At 45.0% G+C, this 12,150-nt stretch overlaps 1 protein-coding gene across 2 annotated transcripts in view; it reads left to right on the top strand.

Annotated features, from left to right (window-relative positions):
* Window positions 1-291: 291 nt before the first annotated feature.
* ACTN2 (actinin alpha 2) overlaps window positions 292-12,150 on the top strand; it is a 65,808-nt gene continuing 53,949 nt past the window's right edge. The window contains exon 1 of one of the 2 annotated variants that reach the window (XM_059397373.1): window positions 292-592. In XM_059397373.1, coding sequence (XP_059253356.1) covers window positions 467-592 — 126 coding nt within the window. In that variant the 5' untranslated portion in view covers window positions 292-466. The remainder of the gene's footprint in view (window positions 593-12,150) is intronic. The other variant, XM_059397372.1, reaches the window with a different exon arrangement.

Here is a 12,150-nt window from a genome sequence, read left to right as displayed (position 1 = left end):
CGGCAAGCCAAGCCGGGGGTAAGTGGGAGGCGTGGGCTGGCGCCAGCGGGCTCAGCTCACCACCAAAGAGGTTTGCTGCAGCGGCGCGAGCGTGGACCCCCAGCCACCCCGCGCCCCAGCCCTGGCCCCAGCCCCCTCGCACGTGCTCCGAGCGTCGGGACGGAGGCGGGCGGAGGGCGGGGCGGGGGCGCGGCCCGGCAGCCACGTGACCGGCGGCGCGGGTATTAAGCCGCTCGGCAGCTGCTCGCCGCCTGAGCTGGTGCTTCGCCCGCGACCCAGCGTCTAGGCGTGCCGCCCCGAGAGGAGCCGCGCGAAGGTCACCCCGCGCCCGCCAGTCTGCCGCCTGCGCCTCCGCCGAGCTCCGCGCGCCCCGCCGGCCCCGCCGCTTCTCCGCCCGCCATCCCGTCAGTCCATCAGTCCGTCCGAGCCCCGCGCGCCCCGCCGCAGCCCCGGCTCCCCGAGCGCCATGAACCAGATAGAACCCGGCGTGCAGTACAACTACGTCTATGACGATGACGAGTACATGATCCAGGAGGAGGAGTGGGACCGCGACCTGCTCCTCGACCCCGCCTGGGAGAAGCAGCAGAGGAAGGTCAGCAAGGGGCCCGTGTCCGCCGCCTGAGGGCTCGGCCCCGGTGTCTGTGTGTCCCAGCCCCCGCGGGCTCGCCGACTGCGGGCACTAGCGAGAGGGCGCGTGGTGGAGGTGTCGTGTTGTCCTGTGTCATCGTAGTCAGGGTGCCCCGTTAGGAAGGAGAACACTTCCAGGGACAGGCACGAAATTGGGCGTCCAGTCTGTACGCGCGCGCGCGCGTGCGTGTGCGTGTGTGCGCGCGTGTGTAAGTAACGTAAGAGTCACAGAACGAAAAATGTTAAAAGAGGAACAGTGCTGTGTACGTGTGAATCTGCTTTAATCAGCGTTAGATCAGAATCTGAAAGACTCTCTCGGGTAGCTCCTCACGCCATGAGTCTGTGACCTTGGCCACGGGAGTTATACTTTACCTGCACCACTGTTTCCGTTTGCCTCTCGCCCCTCCCCAAATAAAAGATGTCAGGGGAACATCAGTGTCATTGGGATTTCCACAGGGCTCCCCAAAGAGGAATTGCAAATCATTTTTTAGGTGTTTTGGGCTCCTAAGAGAGAGATGCTGTAGGAACACCAGACACACACCAATAAAGTAATAATTATTTCACACTCTATTTATGGTTCATGGAGGTAAGCACCCAGAGATGAGGGAGTCAGCCAGCTCTGAAAGCTCCTTGCCCTTCTTGGTAGGCGCTCTGGGGGCCCAATGGAATATTCCATTATTTCAAGGTTTCTTCTTGATCCCCTTGGCTAGAACAAGTAGGGGATGCTCACCAGGAGGCTAAATCCCACCTCCTGTTTGACTGGGCACAGAGCCTGGCGGACGTGCCAGCCCAGACCTGCTAACCCAGCTTTATGATGACAGTGTCAGGACAAAAGTGAGGTGCCCTATACTTCCCCCACTTTTTTTCTGGGATGTGGGGCAAAGTGGAATTCCCTGCTAAAGACCTGCTTTTAAGTGAATAAGGTCTGCCCACCATATGTGTGCATGGGAAATGCTCTCCTAGCTGCCCCTGTGAGTGGGTGTGCTGTATGACACCGTAAATTAGCATATGACTGTGGGGCGACACATACATCCCATCCTTCTGTCCCCATGAACGGCCTTGGCTGCGAGGATCTCTCCCTATTTGGATAATTACCAAATACTGAAGCATTATTTTTACATCAAGATCTCTCTTTTGTCATCCACTCTCTCTGGTCAAATACCATTTACTATTATTATTCTAAAGCTCTCATTTGGGTACATTTCCCTCTCTACCTTAGTTTCCTAAGAGTTCCACCATCCCCACCTTCTTGGAAACAAGAGGACAAAAGTGATAAATAGAAGTTGAGTCTACAAGGGAAAATAACATTTCAGACCTCCTGCTGTTTTTAAAATGACATCGTGAGAGAAACACATGGCGTGAGGATTGTTAATATGTCGTCTGGGTCAGTGATGCATTATCAGTCAGCAAGAAGTTAAAGTGAGTTTAACTTTCAGCATTAGTGTTTTTCTCTAAAAGATTTTCCCACAGTTTTGATTACTACATTTTTCACTTTTTTTTTTTTTTAAACTCCTAAGCCTTCCTTTCAAAGGTTGCCTTTTTTTCTTATGAGACACAGTAAAGTAGCTAACACATTGGACAGGTATTCTGACCATCATTTTTAGGACTAACGGTCTAATCACAGTGTTTCTGTTATTTTTGTTTTTGTTTTTTCTTACAGTACAATATCAGGATAGAGCTAATGTTAGTTTCTAAAAGTTACATTGACATCTATCTCCTCTTAATTTTTTTATCATGTTCACAATATTTTTAAATAGAATTCCTGTATGAATATATCATTATAATTGTATAGCACTTGACATATTTTATTAAAAAGTATATATACTTCCCAATCCCAGTTCAAAAGAATGCTAGAAAGTTTAAAGTGAGAATTCACTTTTTTTTCATCTCAGGATAGATTGAGTGTTGTAGATGCTGGGGGGGAAAACCCCCACTGCCATAGGACACAGATCTGAATAGATCTAAAACATACTGTGTTTCTACTTTTGGTATAGCACCTACTCAAGTCAATAAAATAATATTGAACTGTGAGTTCAGAGTAAGAGCAGTGAGTGGCCTCTATTTATGTCCTATGAGACACACTGTTGGAACAGGGCAAGGATAAAATACCATTGTTTCTATTGTGGGCTACCTTCTCCACACTCCGTTTCAGTGATATGCTGGGTATGAGATCTGTCAACAGATGTTGGTAACACATGATGACGTCCGTAGCGTTTTAATGGATGTGGTGCCTAATTATATCCACAGTTCAGAGAGTCTCATAGGCTGTGGTAATCCTTGCTTTCTGGTGTGGAATTCCTTGCTACAGAAGGACTTAGTGAAAGTATAGTGCTTTTTTTTTTCCTTTTTCTTAGATGATTTTTAAAAAATTTGGCAAAATCCATGTAAGAAAAAATGTACCATCTTAATCACTTTTAAGTGTGCCGTTCTTTAAGGTTAAGGAATGCATGTTGCTGTGTTATGCGGCCAATCTCCAGAACTTTTTCCATGATGGAAAACTGAACTCTGTATACCCATTAGAGAGTAACTTTACATTCTCCCCTCTCCCCAGCCCCTGGCAACCGCCCTGCTACTTTCCATCTCTATGAATGTGACTCCTCTAGAGATCTCACGTACGTGAAATCCTCCTGTATTTGTCCTTTTGTGGCTGGCTTATTTCACTTAGCATAATATTTTCAGGGTCCATCCATGTTATGGCATGGGTCAGTATTTTCCTTCTGTTTTAAGGCTGAATGATATTCCACTCTATGTACATACCACTTACTTATCTGTTTATCTGAAGATGGACACTTGGGTTGCTTTTGTCAATGGTGAATAATGCTGGTGTAAATATGTGCGTACCAGTATCTTCTCGTGACCTTGCTTTCAATTTTCTTGGTTTTATACTCAGAAATGAAATTTCTGGTTCCTGTGATAATTCCATTTTCAATTTCTTGAGGAAACTTCATGCTTTTTTCCAAAAGGAGGCAATTCAGAAGACATTGATTTTAGCATTAAGTATGCGTACAGGGATTTCAGAGTGCTCCCCTTCTCTTTCAGGGATGTTTAGTAAACAGGGATGGGGATATTTATATTCATGTAAATGAGGCTGTCTTCAGTGGACTTTTGAAACTTCTCGAGCTTTGGTATTTAGAAGAAAGCTCCTCTTGGAACCAAGGAACATATTCAACCTTCAGTTCGACTGAAGCCTAATCAGGAGGTGACTTGTCAGAACAGCAATGCTGACTATGTGTGCTATCTCTGTAAGCACGGGGTGCTGTCCTTCACCGCTCTGGGAGGCTAGTACAGGCCTTTTAAGGAAGTAAATGACTGTGTGTTTTGTGACATGAGGGGTCCTTACACCCTTAACTTGTATATGGCTGGATGATCAATACACTTTTTTACCAGCTTTGGGGAGAATAAGTGAGTGGTTCATATATTTCCCCATTTGGAGTTCTCCCCAGTTTTAGTCAGTCCTAGAGAAGGTCAAGTTCTTCTGCATAGTCAGAACCTACATGGATTGATTCACCACTCATCTCAGAGTACCTCCTGTTCACCCGGTCACCCAGGCTAAAATGTCGCCGGGTTGGGTCAGGCAGCATCCAAAGACATGTGTGGGAGCAGCTGCCCACAGGGTCCAGGTTAATTAGAGAGCCAGGGAACCTGAGGTTGCCCCGCCCAGTGTTCCACGGCGAGTACCTGCCGAGGAAGGGAGCAAAGTGAAGTGTCTTCTCCCCTGCACCAGGAAATCTGCCTTTGCGTGAACTTTTCTCGGGAGAGAAAGCGGTACGTGTTTCAACAAGGTGAACAGTTACTAAAAAGCGGGTGACCATTTCCAGGTTCGTGAAACCTAGAGGGCTCTTAGCCCTCACTGGTACTCTCTGACCGTTGTCAAGTCCCTAAGCCTTCACGTGTCCATGTATCTAGAAAATAAAGGTAAGCGATACCTTTCTTACCTCATTGTGTTTCTCAGGATCGAACGGTTAAACTAGTTTATGTGGAAGGGGGTCCATAAACTCTAAATGTTCAGATGTTATTATCCTCACGCAGCAAGTATTTTTATTAACAGTAGTGAGCTCTACACCTGGACTGGGGAGGGATGATGAGGCATAGACTTGTGGCTTAGTGACTTTGATGTACTGTTTCGTGTGTGTGGTCAAATAGACTTTCCATAGAATTTACTATTGTCACCATTCTTAGGTGTATGATTCAGTGACATGAACACATTCACAGTATCATGCTATCACGCATCCGTCTCCTGAATTTTCCCATTGCCTCAAACTGAAACTCCATGTGCATTAAATCACCAGCTTCCCTTCATCCTGATGTATTGTAAAGAGAGGATTTACACTGCTGGACTCTTGGAGGGAAATAATACATGGCTTAATATTAATTGTTGTGTACAGAACAGAAATTATAGGTCAAATCAGGAAAGCTATTGTGGGTGGGGACAATGAGAAGTAGCTTTGGGAGCGAGTAGGACTCGGGCCAGACCTTAATTTCAGTAGTAACTAAACATTAGCTGAGTAGAGAGGAGACGAAAATCGTATTCCTGGCTGGAGAAATGGAGTGAAGCGACTGTTGTGTTTCTTGGGGGTAGGGAGGTGCGTGAATAAGTGGGATGTCATCAGAATAAGTGTTCACATCACTCTTTCATGAAAGCACCCGCCCTCCCCTCTTCCCTAGCCCCTCTTCGCTACCCTCTGAAAAAGGGGTGAGAGGACAAGCTCAGAGAGGGAGAGTCTAAAGGGTGGGCAGGCTGGGACACCAGGCTCCATGTTCTTGCAGGTGTCTGCTGCTTGCGATGTGCTTGAGGGAGAAAGAGAAGGAGACGGGCTTGGCTGAAGCTCATGATGGAGACTGGGATGCAGAGAGAGGGCCCAGGTTACAGTGGACTGGGACGCAGGATGAGGGCGGAGCCCTGCAGGTGTTGGAGCTCCAGAAGTCTGTGCTTAAAGAAGCAGACTGTTTGCATGAAGAATCAGATGCGTGAGGACTTGAGTCCGGGAGACCCAGGCAGGAGCCCAAGATAGGACCCACTGGGCAGAGTGGTGAGGATTAGAACCAGGGGCTGGTAGGAACAATGGCGAGGAAGGCATCAATTTGAGACAGGAGGGATTATAAAAGTATTAAATGGCCCCATGCTATTCCACGGCAGGCTGCTCATAAATCCAGTTAAGCAGACATGATCCCACCATGAGAGCTCCTGGACTGGAGACTCAAGACAGCAATATTGACGAGAAATGAGCAAACTGATGAGGAGAGTCTATTCACCGGCCAGGAGAGAGAAAGCTGCACATTTACAGGATGTCTGTCATCCAGCGCAGGGGAACAGGGAGGGGGGTGTGTCCCTGTGGCCACGGCTGGAAGGGAGGGCGGGAGTTCCAAGGGGACTTTGATGTCCGGGGAAGGATGTTGGCAGGTAGGCATGGACAGACAGAATCTAGTATGAGCCCCAAGTAGCCTCTGCCCCCAGAGGGACTGTTGTTCTAAGTGCACTTGGGTTGCTGTAGATGATCACACATGCATGGGCCGTGAGGCAGAAGAGTCACTCTTTGTCTTTGGACCCTCCCCAAGGTACTGGGTACCCTCCAGCCAAGGGCACCGTGGTAGAAAGTTGAACTCCAAAGATTCTCCAAGAGTGGGAGGACGCATATAATTCTTAGCTGGGAAACTTAATGAACTCGGCTTCAGAAAGCTGTCAGCACACGCCGCCGTCAGTTGCTGCAGCTGGGAGACACCTACAGAAAAGGCGCAGGACCCGAGTGGGTGGGGGAGCCGCCATGATGAGCAGAGGAGTTGGTACGGAATACGTTGGAGGACAGTCAGAATTGTACTGCTGTTTCCCTGGGAACGGTACTGATTCTTCCAGAAAGAACAGAAAGCAGAGATTAGGGGGAACGTTTGCTAACTGCTGTGCTAGACAAATTCCAAAGGCAGGAAAATCTTGAGTGCAAGGAATTGGTCTTTCTAAAGCAGTCTGGAACATTTTTTATGCGAACAACGTATTTGAGCGCAGGCAGGCATGCGGGGTGGGTGGGTGGGTGGTGGTGCCACACGCACCCCTCCTCCTCCCCACAGTTTTCCATGCCAGAAACCGGAAGATGCTTTGACCTGCAACCCTACTGAAGAGCAAAATGTAGTGGGGCATAGGCATGGCCATTCATTCTTTTATTTGACATTTATAATGGGCCTGCTAGGGACCAGGAATAGAGAATTGAGTTGAGCTTAGGCCTTAAGGAGCTTATAGTCAGGTTCAAGAGACAGAAAGGTCATTGCAAAGTACAGAGAGGGCCACCCAGTTCAACTAGGCTGGTGAAGAAAAGGAGAGAATGTTTCCAAAATGCTCCTCTCATGTGCTTTGCCATCATGATACTGGAGACATCTTCCTCCTTGGCACTCAAATGGGATCCTGGGACTTACTCTTGGTGCCTTCCTCTCTCCCAGCTCTGGTGGAGCTCACCTGCCAAAGTTCTCTGGACCCTGCCCCTTCATTCCATCATGTGCTTTAAGGTCCTCAGAGTTTCTGTGTTTCCTGCCTGGGTTAGGGTGGTGGCCACCTACTTTGTCACCCTTCCATGGCTTATGCTTCTCTTCGGGCTTTCCTCCGTGATACTGGCAGGAGTGGTCTTTATGGAGCACAAGCCTACTCATGGTATTTCCTGCTTGAAGTCCCTCTGGTTCTTTATTGCCTTCAACAGGGAGTTCAGACCTCCCACAGTGCTCTGGGAGGCCAGGTCTGAGCTAAGCTTTGTCTGCTATTCCATTTCCCACCCCAGCAGGATCAAGGTCCAATCCCACAGAGTGGCCCTCACCATGTTTGATTCACCCCTTTGACTTATACCCAGCCCAACCTCCTCCACCCATTCTGAAGTCCCTCCTGCAAGAGGCCAGCCTTCTAGGACATGGTCCCCTGGTGCCATCATGATCTCTCTAAGGAGAGGACTACGAGCAGACGCTCTTCTCTGGTTCCCCAGGCCCAGCCCCACGCCTGCTCAGACTCTGTATTCATTTTTGGAATGAGAAAATTATGAGCCCTATTTCTGAAAAGTGTTTAGCACAATTAAAAATTTTAAATGTAACAATAAAGAAACTTTTTTTACAGTCTTTAGAACTCCTTGAGCTATATATGTATTAACTCCAATTCATGCCTGTTCCGTAGTGGTTTTAAAAAAAGTATTTTTCTCAAGTCCTCAAAATGAATGGAGTTATCTGACTTAATTCTTAATTCTAAGACTGAGCCTTCAAAGGCAAATTGCTTAATTTTAAAAAATTGGAATTTACAGATTTCTGAAATAAAAATTCATTCATGCAAATTTATTTAAATTATAACATGTCAACTATATTAATGAGCAGAATTTCTGGCCAGCTAAATTTGATTTGAAATGACCATTTTTTCTCAGATTGAGAATCTTAACCCACTTAATAAAGAGAAATTACATTAATGATGCATATAAGTAAATTTAAATGTGTGATTCTTATATACAAAATATGGTAAAACAAATTTTTTTGGAAAACATGTTGCACTTCATAGTAGCGGAATTAGAAAATAAAGAATAGATATTCATGGTGATTCGGGAGAGTGTGTGTGTTCCTGGAAAGGAGTTGACCTGAGTGCCAAGTCCAAAACTGAGAAGTTAGTGTGACTTTGAGTTATTTTCATTTGTTTTTGCTAGGAGGTAGAAGTGTTAGTTATAATCCCTAGGAATAATTACAGATTGAAAATAGACTCTTAGTAGTGGTATCTGTGACAGCCTTTTCACTAAAAGGCATGCAATCTTGGGGGAGGGGAACCCTCCTTCTTTAGTAATTTTGAGGACCAGATGGACAAGTATGTGAATATGAGCTCATTTGGAGGAAATGAGAACCACATTTAGTATGAACCTGTGATTGAGTCTTTATGTAGACAATTTTAATTGAGATTGGCAAATCAAGAAATCCTACCTTTTAGAGCCATAAAGAGTTTTTATTTCATGATCATCAAATAGGATGTGAAAATAATTATTTAGAAGTTAGGTAATGTCATTGGTCTTTATTAGAATTTTGAAAAATTTTATTTTATGTTGACCCACATGAAACTCTTTGACACTGACCATTTTCACCTCCAAAAATGGTACTTTCTTACATTTAACCCCATAAAACTATGGTACTACTATGTCCCACTATGTCTGAGATCCTTGACCAGTACCAATACAGTATCCAGACCAAAAAACTAAATTCTAACCATTTCTAGCCTTATCTCTAACACCTTTGGTGTTCATTGAGGAAAGTAAGTGGGGGGATTGTTGGGTTTTAAAATGTGAGGTTTGGATTGAGGGCTTGCTATCCAGTGGAACTATCAAGGAGAAAGGTCAAGCTGGAGGTTCAGGCATAGGCAGTGGTTGAAACTTTGGGGAGGGGAACATGGAGGAAGATCTCAGAGAAGAGGACTTCTGCAGGAAGTAGTGATATGACCTGCCCATGGACGCATTGCTTCTCTACGTGAAGATGTGCTTGCCTCAGACGACTTGGAACCACTCGAACTGTCGAGATGGCTTTGATTTTCTTCCTGGAGAAATCTCACCGTAGTATTCCCCTGGAACTTTGCCAGTCTGAGTCTGGCATTTGAATCAGGTAACTGCTGAAAGAGAAACCCAGGGATTTGGCGACATAGGATGGGATATCTTTGAGCCGTTGAGATAAGTTACACTTTCAAAGGAAGTGAAAAGCTGTGAGAAATTATTAATGGTGATTTGCTCAGGTCTAGGGCATAAAACCCTTCTGCGGTTGAAAGGGCCAATGATGGGCTTTCTTGAGGAAGACTATATTGGAAATTTTTGAGAATTACTAAAAACAGTAGAATTTGTTTCATCTTAAACTAAATGTAGAATTTAACTCCAAAATAGGTTTCCCTTTTTTCCCCCTATATTATCATTTAAAAAATTAAGGAAATGAAACAAATTATTGCTGTCATTTAGATGTCTTGTTTTAAGGTTTTTAGAAAACATTACTGGTATTTTGGGTGTGGGAGAGCATCGGTCATGCAGATGATGGAAGACATATACAGAATTGTAATCATTTTAAAGATGACCCTCAGAGGATAGTATTTTTCTATTTTGAGACAAACAAATTTTTCAGTGGCAGCAGGGGTGAGAGTGGGATTGGGCTGGGGTATGGGGAGAGAGACATTAGTTGGAAAAATGCAAGTCATGCATTTTATATCTTACACACCGTGTAATTTCTATTCGATTACTGGAATTTTACGAAATGGGAGGTGGCTGATTATTTCATTGCATATTTTGATCTCTTTTGTTAAATTCTGAGACAGAAGGATACTTAAAAAAAATTTTTTTTGGTGTAACACCAAAACAAAAAGAATTCCAACAAGACAGTAAAAGTGATATTTTCATATGTGAATTTTTGCTAATGGATTACGAAAAGAGAGGGGGTGGGGATTTGGCGCGTTATTCTTAGTATTCCAAACTATTCACTGTAACGGGGCAGAGCAACTAATTTATTGAGAATTACCAGGCACTGTTTTAACCAAAGGTACTATTTTATTCACTCTTCACAACAGTCTTGAGAGCTGAATGTTATTACCCACCTTTTTCAGCCAGGGAATTTAAGTCTTTTGTCCAAGAGCTGTTGCGGGTGGGGAAAGGTGGCTGGAGCAGAATTCCAAAGTATGAAAATACGGCTCTGTCTCTCAATGGGAACTTTGTAAAATGTGCCAGTGGTAATATTCTATTGCATCCTCTGGTCCACAAGTGGCAGAGCTGAAATTTGAGCCAAGTTGCTTATCTTTGAAGGTTGCACTTTTAACTCAGGAACACTTTGTGGGTTTTTGTTGTTGTTGCTGCTTTCTGCCCAAACTTAACATATTACCTACAACTTGGATCTGAAGCGTGGGATTTAGTATTCCTATTTTCTCACTTACCCCTCACTGACTGCTGTCGTAGAAGGGTGTGTGCCTGTGAATTTCTCATTCCTAAATGGGTACAATTGGGGCATCTGATAAAATGAGAGAACTAAATTTTGAGACACGGGGAACACTGTCACTCAGAGGTTTTCTCTAGGTCAAGCTATATGGCATTTGGGGTGTTCAACAGAAATGCCACAGGAGGAGGAAAGAGACCACAGGAAAAGCCAACTAAACCTCTAAACAGAGTTTAGTAGGACATTCCATTAGGGGTGTAGCTTTGGAATTTTAACTGCTGGTCTGGTTGACTCAGTTCCAAAAGAATCCAGAGTTCATTCAGGATGCCTAAATTCTTGAGTCAGCTCCCTGTTGGAACCAGCAAATGGGACTCCAAGAGGCATGAACACAGATGAGATTCGGATAGGCATGATGTCTTAGTGGACAGCAGCTCTCTCTAAGATTTGGCGTCCACAGAGATTCAGCCACTGATGTGGCCGTACCAAGGATTCCCTTTACTTTACATTAAAAAAAAAAAAAAAAAATCCCACTTTTCTGTTCTATAACTTCCTAGTATGGAAAGTTTCAAACATACACAGGAACCGAGAGACAATAGAACACAGTGAATCCTTCTGAACCCAGCTGGCCAAGGAAAACCTGTTTCATGGACAGGGAATGTCTGATTCTACCCCCTCCCAGCTTTATTGAGGTATAATTGACAAATAATAAATTGTATATATTTCAACTGTACAGAATGTTTTGATATGTGAGTATACCGTGAAATGGCCACCAAAGTTGTCCACTTCTAAGAGGAAAAACAAAGTTTTTATGTTCAACAAGTGATTTATTCCATAAACACAACTTTGAAAGAAAGCAGCATGAAGTACAACTTCGAAGGAGGCTGGTTGTCTCCTTCCCCTCTCGGAGCTCCTCTCTTTTCACCTAAAATCCTATACTTCTGCTACCCCTCTGGCCATCTGGGCCTCCTCCCTCCTCTGCCCTACCTGTATACCTCCCCTTACCCCCAAAATCTCCTAAGGATTTCTCATATTCTTAACATTATAATCATCTGTTCCTAAAAACGGAAGGTTCCCAACACCTGCCTTTCCGGATATCACCTGTGTTTTAGTGGTGACCTTTCTAGGACCATCACCCCCGTCATCGGGGTGGATTTCAGGCTGTCCACGAGAAGAGGATGGAAGTGTGCGAAGCACTTTGGGTGGAGGCAAAGCCTCTTCTCATCCTGTGAAAATGGGAATGGTTCAATGCTAGGAGTTTGTGGCCACGTATGAAGTCACTACTGATAGGTTTTGTGCCATGTGTAGGCAGTATTCTCTCCTGCTGCAGACTGATCTGACCAAGTGACCCTGTAACCTCTTTCAGGGTTATCCGTCTAGTTCTCTCTCCATTCCTACGACCACCGCTGTTGCCACTTGGGACAGAGAGCTTGGATTTGAGACAGGAGGTGGGAAAAATGTCTGAGGATGCTGAATTTGATACTCGTACATCTTCATTCCTCCACCACCCCCAGAGTACAGCCGGAGGAAGGAGAGAACAGACATTTAAAGGGTTCTTGGGGAAAGGTTATTTTTAGGGGCGGTCTTGCCAAGACTGGTTCCGGGGATTTTATTTAGACACAGATTGGGCCC

This window comes from Mustela nigripes, chromosome 4 (genome assembly GCF_022355385.1).
Source record: "Mustela nigripes isolate SB6536 chromosome 4, MUSNIG.SB6536, whole genome shotgun sequence".
NCBI classification, from domain to species: domain Eukaryota; kingdom Metazoa; phylum Chordata; class Mammalia; order Carnivora; family Mustelidae; genus Mustela; species Mustela nigripes.
This window is presented reverse-complemented; position numbering and strand designations above follow the sequence as displayed.